Source organism: Leptinotarsa decemlineata, unplaced genomic scaffold, assembly GCF_025532065.1.
Source record: "Leptinotarsa decemlineata unplaced genomic scaffold, Ldec_3_MD MMD2_tig00000505_RagTag_RagTag, whole genome shotgun sequence".
Taxonomy (NCBI): domain Eukaryota; kingdom Metazoa; phylum Arthropoda; class Insecta; order Coleoptera; family Chrysomelidae; genus Leptinotarsa; species Leptinotarsa decemlineata.
The window spans coordinates 16726121-16744182 of NW_027412549.1; the positions used below are offsets into that span (position 1 = coordinate 16726121).

Below are 18062 nucleotides of genomic sequence, written 5' to 3' on the forward strand. Positions count from 1 at the left end.
ATAAAGACTTTGAATCAGTTGAAAGAATGGGAGCATTGCAATATACATTATGCAAGCATAAGTTTTTCAATTCGTAGATTATCTGCTAAATTTACTGATTCAGATACAATCATGCTTATTGTATCATGCAGTGAGTTTCAATGTATATCAGACACTATTATCTTATCTAAAACACTATTGAATAAATAACAAAACAGAATAGTTATATTAACATTTATTGCTAATCGAAAATAAAAATATAACTTATCTAGACAACAAGAATGTGGAGCGAAACGAGCAACAATGATAACGAAACAAGTGAATGAAATAATGGGAAGTATTATGGCAGAGGTGATAGGTACATTGGCAGCAGTTCAAGTGAAAAGTAAAACTATTCTACTAGTATCCATGTTCATAACCACCGTGTCCATAACCAATCACGGCTTTAGAAACGATCTGAGGATGAGCAGCGTGACCTACTCTGCTTACAACAGCATTGAAACCGTTATGGGGATCTGCAGTGTATTTTACAACTCTGACGGTACCATCAGGTTCAGCGAGAGAGTACTCCCCTTTGACTGAATCTCCTACTCTAGTTTCTGATTGTTGTTTTTTGTCGCCGGTATGAGGATCTTCCACGCCATATTTGAATTCGTAGTGAGCAGGAGCCTGTAAAAGAAATTGAAGACGTTTCAGAAAATGAGGGGGAAAGTTCAAGAACAAAAGGAAATTATGGCTTCGCATGGAAACTTTCTCCGATTTTTCCATCTGCATCAGAATTGAACATTCGCGCTCAGAATTGAACATTTGCGCTCCATGGAAAATAGAATTTAGTTAATTTTTGTACACTGAACGGAAGTCAATGTTTGTATTTGAGTTCAATATAAAGAGGGTATTGATCTCTACTTTTTGAAATGTCTGACGCATAATTGACTGACTGACTCTGATGATGTTTCCGAAGAGAAACATAATGCAATACATGTATTGTGATATATTTTCATATTGTTATGAGAGTGACTACTAAAATTGATAAAAAACTATATGTTCGTATTAAATAAGAAGTTGACGTTGGATTCCAACGGAACATCACAAGGAAAATTGGTTCACTTTCGAAATAGTGATAAGGACACAGTTTTGGGGATTGTTGACCGTCGTACATTTTGATTGAGTTACTCAATTCAATTGGCATCTTCAGTCTCTACTTGAGGAATTGCCATTCATTTGTATCTATGAAACTTACATGATATCAACAGAGACTGACGAAGTTTGATACCAATCATATCTCAAACACTTCTATTATGATTCGAAATTTCATACTCACGGAATAGTCTACGACAGTTTGTTTGGCAACGGCAATGGGAGCAGCAATTGCATGACCACCAAGAGCAATTGCATGACCCCCAAGACCAATACCACCACCCAGTCCGTGACTACCAAGTCCACCAAGCCCTCCTCCAATTCCGATTCCATGTCCACCAAGTCCAAGTCCTCCTGATATGTATGAAACTGCCCCTGCATGAGCGCAAATGGCGAGACAAGCAACTACTAGAATCTAAAAAAGAGAATCGTCAGTTAATCTTCTTATTCAATATTAGTGTTTCGAACAATCCCTTTGAAAGCATAAAAAATATCAAACAGCACACCGCAAACGTTTGAGCACTGACTATTGGTTTGCTTGATAGATTGTAGTGTATTGGTTAGGTCTGAGATTAAAAGTATTGAACAGGTAAACTATAAAAAAATTCTAGGAGTTTTTATTGATTCCCAACTCAATTGGAATCGTCATGTTGATTTCATACTGAAGAAATTAGCGACACATTGTTTCGTTATATGGAATCTGCGTAATTTTGTGTCTATTGAAATTCTTAAAAGTTACTATTATGCATATGTTTACTCTGCCCTCAATTACTGTATTATTTGTTTTGGCAACTGCAATAGAATCAGTGACTTATTAATTTTCCAGAAAAAGATTATTAGAACAATTTGTTTTAAAAAACCACTCGAATCCTGTAAACCACTATTTGCAAAGTTGAATATATTAACTGTTACTTGCATGTATATTTTTAATTGCGTAATCTACGTTAAATCAAATTGCTCCAAGTTTCAGAACAGAGATGATACATGTCTTCTTTCGGGCTTCACCCTGAGAAAAAACTATAACATTTTAATTCCTAGTCATAAGTTAGCCAAGGTGACTAATGGACCTCATATCATGTCAATAAAACTGTACAACAAGCTCCCAATATCCATTAAAAAAATAACTAGTGTAAAGCTCTTTAAACAAAAAGTTCGGAAACTATTATGTGAAAATATATTTTATTCGCTTGATGAATTTTTTCTGTATCCCTTTTATGGTCTAAATGTTATATAATATGTCTTATAATTATGTTGTTTTATGATTGTGACCTCATTGTAATTGTTCTGAGTTATGTGACTTTTTCCATGCCTTCCCTAGGTCTACGGAAATAAAGATTTTTTGATTTTGATATTGATTTTGATAGAATACAACATATGTTACGCAGTATTTTTCCTGTTATGCGTATAAAATTATCATTCCCGAGGAATATTCGTCTAATTCGGAGTAAATAATAATAATAAATGTCATTTATTGGTGAGTACCAAAGGGCCATCGACCGAATATCGAAGTAAATATATTTATTCAAATATTCGTATTTACTCGAATATGTTTGTTTGAACACAGTTCTACATGGTGTACAAATCTCAAAATTTTCTTAAACTGATAAAGGACTACCACAAGTGTCAGAACTGGGGCCTCTACTCTCCAGTCTATATTCTTGCAATTCTCCTAAGTATTTTCTATCATGCACGCAGCGCTATTGTGCTGATACACGATTAAATTTGTCATTCAAACCTGAAGAGTACCCTCCGGGTAATGTTACTTTGAATTTTGATCTACATAATCTTGAGCAATTTTTCATGAACTATTGTCTACAACTCAACTCAAATAAAACTGTTGCAACCGTTTTTGAAAAAAAGAATGCAAGAAAAGTATCCATTGTGAACAACTTCGGTGAAATCAAATTGGAAGGGGTGCTGTAACACTTTCTAATGAAGTTAAGAATATTGATTTCTGGAATGATTATGATATGAGATTGTTCTATCATATCAGTACAAGTTTACAAAAAGTCTAGTTTACTCCCAAACTGATTTATCAAAATAGACAGTTGTTTAATGTAGGATTCAGAAGTTGGTGTCATCCAGGTTGAATTACTGCGATGTTCTTTACGCTCCTTGTATAAACTCCATTGATATCAAATGGATTCAGAAGCTCCAAAATAGTTGCTTGACGTTAATACACCGAAGGATCCATATAGTGCATCACAGGTTGATCTATGGTATCAGCAAATTCTATAGGATCTAATACACATTGAAAATTGACAACTGGCTGAATATGAGCTATCGAAGTTTGCTCCATTCTGTTTGATATTTTCACAAAATCTTGAATTATCAAAACTCTTCCTATTTGTACAATAAGATCACCTTTCGTTCTGATGTATACAATACAACATTCGACAGAAAAGTTCGCTTACTGAAGTTTGATATGAGGTTTATGGATTTAGTGATAGCATAGCATCAGTGCATTCGGAAGTAATTACTGTTTTTTGTGTTTGTTTTGTTTTGACATTCAGGATACGAGTATATCGGGTTTGGTGGAAGAACGGATGACAGTCTGTACTTCCCGGTGCAGATTGTCATACTGAATTTCGTCCACTCATTGATTTAGTAAACGTGTTCAAATAGAACTGAAAATTTATGAAAACCTTCGTTATTATTATTGTAATATTGATCTTTCGTTTTTCATCCAAAATAAAAATTATTTTCAGGTGGAAGTATCCAATGCCAAATGAATTTGACGACATTGAACGCTATATACTACCACATTCTTTTCATCATCCCGATAATGAAGATTTAAACCACAATATGCTCTTAATTATCTGATTTCCTTGGCCTGACTCAAATTACTTTTCTGATAACTTGGCATAGCAAACACTTTCACTAAACATATAACCAAAAACGTTGTTGAATTAGCTACTTTCTGTCATTTTGTGTTCAAGAACTTTTTGAAATCTCATTGTTCGATGTGATGGTTTTTCTCTCAGCCAAAGTTATTCTATGGCTGAAGAAACAGACTGTTTCTAAAAAAAATCATTTTCAAATAGCTATCCAAACAAATAAATCGAGAATAACTATGTTGATGTGGGACCTAAAATATATCGCCCGCCAATATCCAGATTGGACAATTGAGTCCTAAATTGACTATATTGAAATATTCTAGAGTAGTATAGGTAACTAATTAATGATATTTTTACGAATGAATATACTGATTTTATAACTATCTGAATGCAACATGTTGATCATAGATTCACAATAGTTGTTTTCATAAAACATTTCCTGTCTAAGCATGCAGCAATCTAAGTTGTATAGTTTTTCAAAAGTTATACAAAATCACAATTTACTCCTGGATAGTTGAACCAACATCGATTGAAAATAATCATTGTCAATACCTATGCCTTTTTTGCAGGTAAATAGTTACGCAATTTCTTGCAAATGGTCTAACAACAACTTACTTCACTCCTTGTCGGGTATGTTTTATCGTCCAGGATAAAATCGTCAATTTAGTTTTTATTTGAAAATACTCTACTTTATTGTTCTCCGAATGTAATGCTATGAAACGTTTTAATCTCAATTCATTCAAGTTGTTAGCAGGTTTGTACAGTACTTGTTAGAGAAGCGGATTCTGTATCATCTCCAGTGAATGCATGAATGAAGAATAGATTATTTTAATTGAATAGAACTGGCCGATACTTCATGAAAACCCATATTAAAACTAATCAATTTAGTTTACTGTATGACTTTCACTAAAGAGGGTTTCACAAAAACCGCGACACATGTTTCGCTATACAATAGCTTTCTCGGTGTTTTTGTAAAACCCTTTATAGTGAAAATCATACAGTAAACTGTAATAATTAGTTCTAGAGATAATTTTGTTGTGATATTAGGATGTTTTATCAACCTGGTTTTTGTCGACAAAACTCATTGTAAGGCATTTTTATTGACTGACTGCAAAAACCATTTCTTCATCATCAGGAACTGAATCCATCAGCTACTGAAATCTACGATTTCTCTTGAACGCTTCACTCTAATTATTATTATATCTTTCAGAAACGACTACAGTGAAGACGCCATGAAGTGAATATCTAATATACCGTTCTCATTTTTCACATAATAATACATATCATACATACTGTTTGAAATATATACCTAATTCTGTCCCTGCTTCAAAGTTTTGTTATTTCAAATAATATATGAAAGAAAATACAAACAAAAATCATCAATATCAGAGAGCTTCCGAGGGAAATACTTTATTGATTCGACTTATGATTAATGAATGAGTTTTTGATAATTTTATCTCGAAAATATTTTTTTGTGAACATGTTTTATATGTTTGCATTTTTTATAAAAATTCTCTATGAATAAGATTTTATTATTGATTTTGAATTATCTCAAACTTCAATAAAAACTCATCAAAATTGAAGTGAATATTTCTTACTTTAGCAATCATGTTTTCGCTGAATTTGCAGTAGGTATTTGTCACAGAACTATTACACAGTTGCACTGATAAATGCATAAAGTGGCCGGTCTTATATACCTAAGTTCACCATATGTACTCAAACCCCAAACACGTTCACTCAAATTGATGAAAAAAATAACGAGCTACTAGTTGCCTTGTTAATTGAATGAAATATTCGCAATTTGAAAGTGCAATACCGAATACTGGTTGTTTGTATCGCTGTTGAAATCTGGAACAGGGTGTCAGATAAGGCGTTTTTATTGCTTCCTTGGAAAAGTCAAATGTTAGGTATCGATACAAACAATTGAATGGGTCGATGTATTATGCAGACAGTTTGTAGAAATGTAACGTTGAAATTAATCATTTTTGGCAAAATGAGAAAAACGACACAGTTGGGCTGAAAAATTCATAGGTTAAATTTCATTAGTTTGGATTTCCATTGTCTGATATTATATAAAATGATTTGAAATCCCTGAAAGAACCAAAAGAGAAGAATTAAAAATGAAGAGCTAAAACTAGAAAGACAGATAGATTGATTTATTTGACTGTTTTACAGTAAGTTTACAGCATGTCATATATCAAAAATGGTCATAGAAAGACGTTGTATGTATAAATCAATAAAAAACTTTTTGTTACATTTAGTTTTAAAAGGACAGCACAATATAATATAACGCATACATTAAAAATATGTTGTAAAGTAACATACTTCACAAATATGAATATATCAGTGAAGGATTATTGTTCAATATAATAATCAAATTAATTACTTCCTTCCTTTCTTTGGAAGATTTTCTCATCCATTTTTTTGTATCAGATGGAGTAGTAGAAAGCCAAAAACTTTCTTTCCCAAAAATTAATCACTCCTAAAAATATAACCCTTTCAATTCAAATAATCAATAGATTATTAACTGTTCACAAGCACATTACAAGCCACCTGCGCTTAGGCTGCTTTCCTCAAACTCCTAGTGGTCCTAACCATAATATTGATAAATTGTATATTAACATATTCCAAATAAAACTGAATTGAATTTAAAAATTCTTTAATACTATAAAAACAGTGATCCAAAAGTACATTTCCAATAGCCCTTTTTAATTCAGCATTTTTCAGTGATCGCATCTCTGAAGTCAACTTGTTGTAAAGTTTCAAATTCATAGAATTCATTGTGGATTTTGTTAAACGAAATCTCGGCAACGCTATTTGGTTAGCAGATCTAGTATCTTGTGTGTGAATATCAGAGGTGTAAGAATAGTTTATTTTCATGTATTTCACAAAGAGTTTGGAAAATGTAAATACATGGAAGCGTCATTATTCTCAGTTTGGTAAATAAGTCACGGCATTGCTCTCTAGGACCTACTCCGGTTAGGCGTATGGCCTTCTTTTGAGACCTGAAAATTTTTGCGGCATAGCAGGAATTACCTCATGATATTGTGCCATAATCTAACAATTATATTAATAACAAAAACCTGAGATGGAATAATACTGGAATAAAAACACATCAACAGCGTAAGACCTTCCATCTCTTTCACAATGGAGAAGAAAGTCCACAACGTATTGGTGAAAAAGACCGACACTAAGTGGGAAACATCTGTAAACCGAAAACCCACACAAACGGAACCACCAATCCATTCACCACCAATCAACTGAAAGAAGAATCATCAAGACTCTATTATATCATGCTTTCGGGTGTTGTAATACGAAGGAAGGTCTCGAGAAGGAACTAAACATCATCAAAAATGATCTTAAACGGAATGGCTACTCCAAAGCGATGGTGGAACAGACTTTGACTAAATAACATCAGGAGCCTCGCGTGGCAGAGAAGCCCCGACAACCAGTACTTGCGCTTCCCCACATCAGAGGATTATTCGAAAGGATGAGAATAATTGGATCCAAGTACAAAATCAGAACCTGCTTCAGATCCGGAAGCAGGCCACCAAACGCAGATTATGATTCCAAGAATTGCATGTACATATTTACCGGATAGCCTGTAAGTGCGGAAAATCCTATATCGGTGAAACTAAGAGGCCAATGTTCGCATTGCCGAGCACAAGAAACACACACAGCGAGGGGAAACCAGCAAATCAGGAATAGCAGACCATGTTTGGACCCATCAACCCTGGACCCTGAGATCATACACAGAGAGGAACAAGGCCGTAGCCAGAAAACAATTTCGGAAGGGGGTTGGTTTAGTGGAACAGCAGAAAAACATGAAATATAAAAATAACATTACAGAAATATTAACATCTTTTTACAAAATCAAATTTAGTTTTTTAGCTTTCTTTGCAGCGAACAAGTCAATTACCTTCTTGGTGTCGATTTCAATTCTACGGTGGATTGACATTAACGCTAAACCGTTTAGTCGTTCCTGGCTTGTGGAGTGTCTCAAATAAGTTTTGAGGCGTTTCAGAGAAGAGAACGTCCTTTCAGATGTACATGTAGAAACAGGTAGTGTCGCCAAGATCTTTGGAAGTTTGTACGCACATTGCCGTAAGCTTTTTCCATTGTGTTTCGGGGAAATTTTTTTCAATATTCTCTTTCAAGCACTTGTTTCGTTTTGCCAAGGACTTTTGCTAATAGGGCTTATCTGCTATCAGTGCAGATTGTTATTTTTTTGCCAGAAATTTCTTTCCTGGTTATTTCTTTTGTGGCGATTGAGATATCAGCCAGTTCTGTTTGAACCACGCTGTTTTCATTACATTCTCCTCTCGATCCTTAGGCTTAGTGATCTGGAATACACTCCACATCCTGAGCCTCCTTTGGTTTTTGAGCCGTCTGTATTGTAGCATCTGTTTTATTTGTATTCTGCAGGGTTTATTAAACACAAACCTGGGTACAATTGCTTCACTGGTTGCCTGCGGCAGAGGTTGCGCAGTGTGCGCTTCTCGCCATAGGCCCAGCCTCAATTGACTCATTCCTACTTCGAGGTTTACACCAGCCGTGTGCAATCGTAACATGGCTATTAACGCAACCTTCTTACAGTACAGGTCCAGAGAGGACAGACCAGTAATTAATTCCAATGCCGCGGTTGGTGTTATTCTCATGACTCATGTGATGTTCAAACAAGCCAATCGTTGTATTCGTTATAATTTTTGGATAGCCGTTGATTGTAGAATTTTCGGGGGAGAATCAATCCACCTTGATCCCCCCCGAAATATATGGAAACCCATAATCAAGCAAAAAATGGACTACTCCCGCCAAACGGTCATCTCCACTGAACCGGTGGAGCGGAAATAGGTGAAATACTCAAATTACCCATAAATAGTCATTTCTCGGAGGAATGGGTCCAGTCATCATCCGAAGAAAATTGAGGATACCAACAATCGAAACGTCGTAAATCAACTTGGCTTGGAATCTCCTAACTTTATATTTTAATTTTTTGTTCAATTCTTCTATTTTCACTAGTATTTTACTTCACTATTATTTCATCTCAGGTTTGTTTCTTAATATAAATGTTATTTTCAGGTATTCATTTTTAATTCTTCTTCTTTCAGACAATGAAAGTCCGAAGTGATGAAATCCATCATGAAACATTGTCAATCACCTTCAAACATTCATAGGCTAACACAGAAAAAACATTTTTTTTAACAATTTTTAGAGTACGATTTGTTTAAGCCTCAAAATAGGCCTCAGTTTCGAAGAAAACCTCTTCATTGACGCTGAATTCTTTCCAACGAGCATTATCTTGAGGTCTGAGAACAGGAAAAAGTCGCTGGGAGCCAGATCTGGAGAATACGGTGGATGAGGAAGCAATGTATAGCCCTTCAATTAGTTCAATGTTTCCGTCCTTTGAACGCTCCAGTAACGATATGTTATAGCTACTGTTGATGGTTTCGGCCATTTCAAGATAGTTACCTAGTTACCTCTAGTAAGGATATGTTATAGTTACTGTTGATGGTTTTGTCCATTTCAAGATAGTTACCTTGCCAGCCGACTGTTGCGTCATTGCACGCTTTGGAGTCAGTTCACTAAGTGCAGTTCACTCTGATGATGATCATTTTCATTCTGGTATAAAATAGTAGAGCCATTTTTTATCCTTTGTCACGCATCAAAGCATAAATTGGAGGTTTTCATGGTTGAAAAGCTTCAAATACTGCTCAGAATCATCAATTCTTCATTGTATTTGGTTGATTGTCCAACATGTTCCTTTGATAACCTCAGAGCCTCAGCTATCTGGTCATGCTCCTTCCATCCTGCTGAAACCATATCGTATTCACTGCAACTTGAGGGTTTCCTGGATCAGAATATAAATCTGCTAAACTTAGAATGACATCATTTTGAAGTAGTGCCAAATAATTATGGCGATTCAAGTTGCCCTCAATGAAAAAGGGACCGATGATATGGTTTTCTAAAATCCCTGCGTGTGTTCTTTCCTCATCCACTGAGGATTTTCCGATGATCAGTAGCGGCAATTTTGCCGATTAGCATGACCGTTAACAAAGTACACTCATCATCCATGTTATCCAACATGTCCATCATTTGCTCACAAAATTAAGTTTTTATATCAAAATCATCTCCATGAGCTCCTGAGTAGGTATCATTTTATAGGAATGCATTATATTTTATTTCAATATGTTTCCCATCGATATATCGCTAACATTGGATGCGTGTCTACTGGATGTATGTGGGTTTGTCTCAAACTCAAGCATCACTCTAATTTGAGTTCATCACTCATTGCATTGGCAGCTTTTTCTTATCTGCCCAATTGACCAAGCTCGCGAAACTGCTTCTCCATATTGCTTATTATTCCTTGAGATATGGGCGATAAATTAGGAAATTTCTCATGAAATAGGTGAGCTACTTCCTGTTGCGTTCGGGTTTTATCTCCGTAACCAATCATTCGTAAAACTGTTATTTTATGCATTTCCGTTAATCTATCCAATTATCAGACTTGAAGTTAACGAACTTTAAACTTAAATTAAAATACTGACAACTACTGTTGTAACATCAAAAACAAGTTGACAAAGCGTTTTAAACTAACGTTGGCACGAAAATTATTTACAGTTTTTCAATGGATATCATCTAAAAACAACATTGTTATGGTTTCTACTTACTTTCTTATCATCAATACCTCAACATGACCTAAGTTTTGAGTATATTGCGATAAGTTTTGAGTGTATCTTATTGAATTTCGGTTATCACATGATTTTCATTCGTTTCATCATAATTGTGCAATAAACTCGAAAGCGATAACATTTTTAATATAAAAGGGAGATTTCAAATGATGTATCACAAGCCTATATTTCCCTTTTTGAAAAGTGGGGGTTGTACCTGTCATTCGACGGGGATGCAAGGTAGGGGTAGCATTTTTCCGTTGAAGTATGTCAAATTATAACTTGAATTTGACGTGTTCCATTCGGTTTTTACACACTGTATAATAAACTGTAGTTACATTTGACAAAGTTATCACTTGAAATTTACGAATTTCGTGGCCGTGGTGGCCTGTCAATAAGGTTAACCTTCAATTTGAATCATTTCAGTCAAAATAGATATAGGGTCTGTTTCATTTTCTGCACGAACCAGAATATTTCAGTTTCTTCGATATGCAATTGATGTTACATGAAAACAGATTCATTCCTAATATTTCACATAGTGCATTATAATTTATTTAATGATCTTGTGTGTTCATGTGTCCATTATTTTTTGTTGACTAACGTTTTTCTATCTCGCTTTCATCAAATAACCATTAGAAATTTTCATTGCATTCAAGGAATACACATTAAATTATTATATTTCATTTCACGGAGTGATTTCAATCTATCTAAGTGATTGAGTACGTTCTATAAATCACATAACAGAAACAAAACTGGTAATGATTTGATTCCTTATTTGCATATTGCAAACGAAAATAATGTTTTTCAGTATAATTGGGATATCAAAGAATTTCACAAGCTGAGCTATTTCCATACCAAAGCAACCTACACTCGTTTTATAAGTATTTCAGATACAACCAATTAATCTATTTTTTCATAACAACGGCAATTCATAAATTTTGCAATATGCCACTTAGCGGATATTGAAGTGGAACTGGAAATGGTGACAAGTTATTAACTATTTGACTCATTTCCATCACTCAGCTGATGGTGATACTATATGAATATCTTTCACATGCCAAAATGTATTACAATTTCACATTACTTTCAACTGATGAATCGATCAATTCGGGGGAAATTAACAAAAACATCACTATACAGTGTGCGTTTCTACGTAGAAGACTGAGTTGTGGAAATTAGAGTGTACCAAAAAATAGCATTGATTGAAAACGGTTGTAGATCATAAACATGAAGGATGTAATCCGGATGTTTTAGCATGTTATTGTCTATTGTAACAGACTATCTGAGGTGAAAAGTTGAACAGGATGGTAATTTTCCATGGATTTCTGAGGAAAACGTTCATAACACAACACAACAAAGTTTTTGTTTCGGGGTTGAAATTAGATGATTTTAATGTATTTCCACGTGTTAAAACCGAAAGTGACCATAAAAATTATATATTAGCTCTTGTTTTCAAGATATAGTATCATTATATTATATATATGTATATTGAGTTTTCAACAAATGAAATATTTCATCACCAACAGTTGGTACACATGTTTGTTTACATAACACCCCTCTCATCAGCTGTTCTTAAGTAGTAAACATAACTTATGTGAGTTTGTCAATTGTACGCACGTGGTTGCTATTGAAATTATCGTGTGAAGTTGATTTTTAAATTAATTTAAGTGCTGATCTGAAATGCCTCGAAAGTGTGTGAATTCTGTCGATAGCTTTTGCTATATATGTGGTGAAATAACATTTAAGGCTCAGAAACGTAAAATGACACCTATCGTTAAGACAGCCTATGAACATTATTTTGGTGTGAAAGTTGGGGACCAAGATAAATCATGGGCTCCTCATATATGCTGTGATTCTTGTTCCGTCATATTGCGAGAATGGCTGAAAAATAAAAACCGGGCAATGGCTTTTGCAGTACCTATGGTTTGGCGTGAGCCTACCAATCATACAGATTACTGTTATTTCTGCTTAACTCCTCCCATTAAGCAAGATTTATCTATGAAGAAAAGAGGAACGGTTAAATACCCTAATCTCCCATCTGCTCTTCGGCCTGTACCACACTCAGACAATTTGCCAGTCCCTTCTCCACCCCAAAACTATGAAATTTTAGAGGAAAGTGATGAAGACTGTTTAGAAGGAGCAACCCATCCTTCTACATCCTATGACCCTGATTTTGAGGTAAGCGATAGGTCTAGTGATCCGCACAGAATTAGTCAAGCAGAGTTGAGTGACCTTATAAGAGATCTTCGCTTGTCTAAGGAAAAGGCTGAGCTGTTAGGGTCAAGACTACAACAGTGGAATCTTCTAAAACATGATGTGAAAATATCTCAGTACAGACAGCGTCAAAAAGATTTGCTTCCTTTTTTTGAGAAAAAAGAAAACCTCGTAGTTTGTTCTGATGTTAATGGTTTGATGGACTGCTTGAATTTGGATCACACTCCATCTGAATGGAGACTGTTTATAGACTCTTCAAAACTAAGCTTAAAAGCTGTACTTCTGCATAATGGAAATCATCTACCCTCTATTCCTATAGGTCATGCAGTTCACATGTAGGAAACGTATATAAATATGAAAACACTTCTCCAATCAATCAAATATGAACAACACAAGTGGCACATCTATGGTGATCTGAAAGTCATTGCTATACTCCTAGGAATGCAATTAGGGTTCACCAAGTACTGTTGTTTTTTGTGTCTGTGGGACAGTCGGGATAGAAAATATACCTATAAAAAAATGAACTGGCCTACACGAGACCTAAACCCTAATGAGAAAAATGTAGTTTACGAGCCTCTTGTAGATCCTAAGGATGTTCTCCTTCCCCCATTACATATTAAGTTGGGACTAATGAAAAACTTTGTGAAGGCCATGGACCAGGAAGGACAAACTTTTAAGTACTTGAGAGCAAAGTTTCCCAGGTTGAGTGATGCTAAAGTCAAGGAATGCATCTTTATTGGGCCTCAAATCCGTGAAATCGTAAATGATCCTGCTTTTGACATGATTTTAACAGGAAATGAAAAAAAAGCCTGGGAAGCCTTTAAGGGGGTTGTACATGGGTTTTTAGGTAACAAAAGAGATGATAACTTCACAGCATTGTTTGAAGAGCTTCTTCAAGCTTACCACCAACTTGGATGCAACATGTCCTTAAAAATTCATTTTCTTCACTCTCATCTTAATTTCTTCCCACAAAACTGTGGAGCTGTGAGTGACGAACATGGAGAAAGATTCCATCAAGACATTGCCTTAATGGAACAGAGATATCAGGGCCGTTGGAATGAAGCAATGCTTGCAGACTACTGCTGGTCTGTGTGTAGGGATGCTCCAGAAGTGTTTTATAAAAGACAAGCTAAACGACAGCGATCTTACAATGAATCGGATGGACTTAATTGAAATTTGGTGGTACAAACTTCTTTTATTTGTCAAAACACTAAGAATAATGTTTTTTTTTAACAATTTTGTACTTAAAATATTCTAAAAGAAACATAACAATATTGTTTTATGTACTTTCACTTTTCACGTATAGTATAACTACTCTTTAAGATTAAGTACTGTGTATCTCAAAAACCAGAGCTAATAAAAATTTTTCATTTCATTTTCGTTTTTATCACCCCAGAATTAGTAGAAATTGACTAATTTAGTGTAGGAAACATTCAAAAAATATTTTTTTGTTGTGTTGTGATAATTAGGAATATTCAGAATGTATCAAATCATTTATAAAATCATTATTATATATTCTGAAAAATCATGAAGCAGGCCTCTCAAATGTTTGAAAGTTTGAACCCCCTAGTACTAAAAAGTTTAAAATATTCAAGAATGAGGGTCGATTAGAACTATACGTAAAAAGATAATGAGTATTACTTTTTTCATAAACTACACCTTTGGATTTGATCTGCACAAACTTTATTCGAGAAATATATCACGACATGTTTCGCTGAAATAAGATCTCCTTCAACAGTGATTTGAATACTACAAGTTGCTTCTTAAGCTAATATTGTAGTTACCACATGTAACTACTTACACAGGGACTTCCTTCATCAAATTACCTAAATCCCTACAACTTTTATATATCTGAGGTACCTCTTCAATTATGATCACCTGAAGCATATCACTTCACTACTACACCAGTAATAATACTTCCTATTTTTTTTTTATACCAAGCTCAATAATGTTGATCTGTTCAAATCCAGTCAGTCATTCGTTAGAATATTTGAATTTTTATGCTTATTAATTTTCATTGCTTCCAAATGATTCAGTTTCAAACTTTTATTTTCTATGTGTAAAATTTCGAACTCTTCGTTAAAGATATGATTTTCTCCTGAAAGATGATTCGAATATGTTGAACTTGTTTTTTTATTTACATATCTAATATGATATTCCTGGATTCGATTCCTAAATGTTCTGCCAGTTTGACCAACATATATTTCAGGACACGTTCCACACTTGGTTGTAGTTTTAGAGGTTTAGGTGATTTGATAGAGGTAGTCTCAATTGTAGTTACCTGTGGCATATAAATACTGGCGTAAGCAGCAACTTATAGTATTCAAATCACTGTGTAAGCGGAATATGTGATATATTTCTCAAATAAAGTTTGTGGAAATCAAATCCCAAGGTGTAGTTTATGAAATTTACTATGGATCTTCATCAAGTAACGGCCGAATCAATCAGAAAAAAAATTACCTTGTCTAAAGACATTTTTCATTTGTAGTCACAAGTGGAAAATCAGTCTCATGCTCGAAAGAACACTATAAAATGCTGAAAGCTGAGTGATATTTCAAAAAAAAGTTGAAATAATAATTATTCTTTGGAGTGAATGCATTAAGTAATCCAACTTCCAAAAATAGCATCATATTTGATAGTGAAAGATCAAACTACACTAGATGGATATTCTTTACAAGACATTTTTGTGGAGGACTCAATACTTCTTACTGTTTTTTTTGGGTGTGTATAACGTTTCAAAACCGAAAATTCTTTTGAAACTTTCGCCTCAAATCGTGAATAGCTTCAGTTCTCATGACACACATAACAAATAAACTATTTCACAATATATATTATTCGCGTTGGTCATTCATTTATTTGATACAGAAGGAAGGATAGAAAGAAATCAATAACTTTTTCTTAATAAGAAAATATAAACATTCTAATAATTATAATTTGATAATCTTCATTGAACTTTAAAATTCATTTTCATGTTTTTGTTTTCCTAAATTTTATATTTTCTCAGTCACTTCATTGAAAACTTCTGAACATTTTGAAATCGGATTGTTTTTTCCTTTGGAAATATGTATTACATCAAGATGAAAACTGTTGACACTTTTTTAATTTGGTCATGGAATTTAGAATTCTTTAATAATTGAATATTTCTTTTCAGATTTTTTTTATAATATTGAGATGTTTTTCTTCATTCCACCAACCATTGATATGTATATTAGATAGATAGATTAGATACATGAAGTATTAGGTTGTCTCACAGGGTTTTTCCATTTCATTGTCATGTGTTTTCCAGCTCGATCTCAATGATATTAATTTTACTGTATATCGGTGTATACTGATCCATAGAGAATTTTGTACTCTATTGATACATTGAAGAAGGAAAACTGTCACATTTCACAGAATGATGTTGTGAATAGAATATGCGAGTTAAAGAAACCATCTCGTTCGACAGTTCAACGAGTCATTGAAATAGGGGATGTCATTGACCATGCAATGAAACGAAAACAAAGGAATAAAAAATTCGCAAACGTTGGTGCTACAAAAGATGTGATTCGGCGAACAACTTACGGTATATATATATATATATATATATATATATATATATATATATATATATATATATATATATATATATATATATATATATATATGTAAAAAAATGATGTACCAACCTTGGAAATGATTTGGTATAAATTACTCGACTATCTCGATTACAATTACAAATCTTTAGAAACTCTACGAGGTGTTTTACTGTCTTGTAGTTTCAAATATAAAAAATTGAACAATCAGATGGTCATAATGGAATCGACACCCATTGTTCAACTCCGACACGAGTATTTGAGGCGAATGAAAAGCTACCGAGAATCCAACAGACGTATAATCTACCTCGACGAAACTTGATTTGACAACCATGATGTTGTCGAATATGGCTGGGTAGACGAAACCAAGTATTGTGCTTTGAACATACCTTCTTCAAGGGAAAAACGTGTTATAATTTTGCTTGCCAAGGATGAAAGTGGTTTCGTACCTAACGCTTTGCTTCTGACGGCCAAAAATATAAAAAATTCGTCTGCTGATTACCACGAAGATATAACTGTGGCTTTATTCGAAACCTGGTTCAGTGAGCAGCTTCTTCCAAATATTCCTTCAAACTCGGTAATTGTTATAGATAACGCTTCGTATCATTCTCGGTTATTGACTACAATACCAAACAATAACACAAAAAAAGCAGATATTGTTGATTCCATGCGAAATCATGACATGGAAATACCCGAAAAGATTCCAGCGAAAAAGTTATTACTGGCGACCATAAAACAACGTAATTTCAAAAAAGAGTATTTTATTGATTCGATGTGTGAAACACGTGGTCATATTTTCTTACGTTTGCCTTCATACTATTGTGTATTCAATCCAATTGAAATGGTTTGGGCCACAATGAAAGAAAGCTTGCGGAAGTGTAATCAGTCACCGAGTTTGAATGCTGTGGTGTTTGACAATATGAGGCGAGTAGTGAATGAAGTAGGTAATAGTGATGCCTGGAAGAACTGTGTGGCCCACATTATGAAAAAAGAGAAAAAATATTATGTGCAAAGTTCCATAAATCCGATCGTTATTTAACACGATGATGATTCTACCTCATCCGAATATAGCGAAGAAGAGTTTTGATTTTTCTAGCACTTTTGTTGGCCTCTATTATTTTGTAAATATATGGTTGACGAGAATTAGGTGTGCTTATTTGTTTTCATTGTATTTTAGAGTTTTCGACTCGGAAATCAACTACTTCAAATTTCAAGTTTCAACTTCCTCAAGTTTTTCATAATTACCCATGGTGGAAAAATGCAGTTGAGATAACTTTCTTATGGGGTGATCAATTGCTATGATTGTAAGAATAAGTAACTGAAAAACTACCACTGAAAAATAATATGCTGACGCCTATGTCGAGGCGGGAATTCCTTCTCTGTGCTGTTCCAATTGATATTGGAAATACTATAGCTATCCAGTCATATATATTTTCGGTTGACTCTCCAACGAAGAAATTATAAGGAATATCATCAACCATATAAATGAAAAGCTTGTTCAGAGTCAGTCATAAGTCATGAAAGTATTTGCTTGAAAGTTCTTCCATTATATTTTTGTGGATAATCATCTGACAGAAAACATTCCAAACCATTTGCTGAATTCATTCAATGTTTCAAATACCAAGGAAGTTTCAAATTTTATGTAATTGCAGATA

The 18062-nt window shown here is 34.1% G+C and overlaps 1 protein-coding gene across 1 annotated transcript; it reads right to left on the bottom strand.

Annotated features, from left to right (window-relative positions):
* Positions 1-228: 228 nt before the first annotated feature.
* LOC111511004 (uncharacterized) lies at positions 229-5636 on the bottom strand. Its single transcript, XM_023166999.2, has 3 exons — positions 5552-5636; positions 1301-1531; positions 229-648 (listed from the first exon to the last, which is right to left on the bottom strand). The coding sequence occupies exons 1-3, from the start codon at positions 5627-5629 to the stop codon at positions 379-381; spliced, it is 579 nt and encodes a 192-aa protein (XP_023022767.2). The 5' UTR covers positions 5630-5636; the 3' UTR covers positions 229-378.
* Between the last annotated feature and the right edge of the window lie 12426 nt (positions 5637-18062).

What these genes read in the sequence shown, in the direction of transcription:
- LOC111511004 (XM_023166999.2), bottom strand. Translation starts at nt 5,629, where the DNA reads ATGCATTTATCAGTGCAACTGTGTAATAGTTCTGTGACAAATACCTAC. An exon ending in GCGAAAACATGATTGCTAAA is followed by an intron (nt 1,532 to 5,551) that starts GTAAGAAATATT and finishes TCTCTTTTTTAG; the next exon opens with ATTCTAGTAGTTGCTTGTCT. An exon ending in AAACTGTCGTAGACTATTCC is followed by an intron (nt 649 to 1,300) that starts GTGAGTATGAAA and finishes TTTCTTTTACAG; the next exon opens with GCTCCTGCTCACTACGAATT.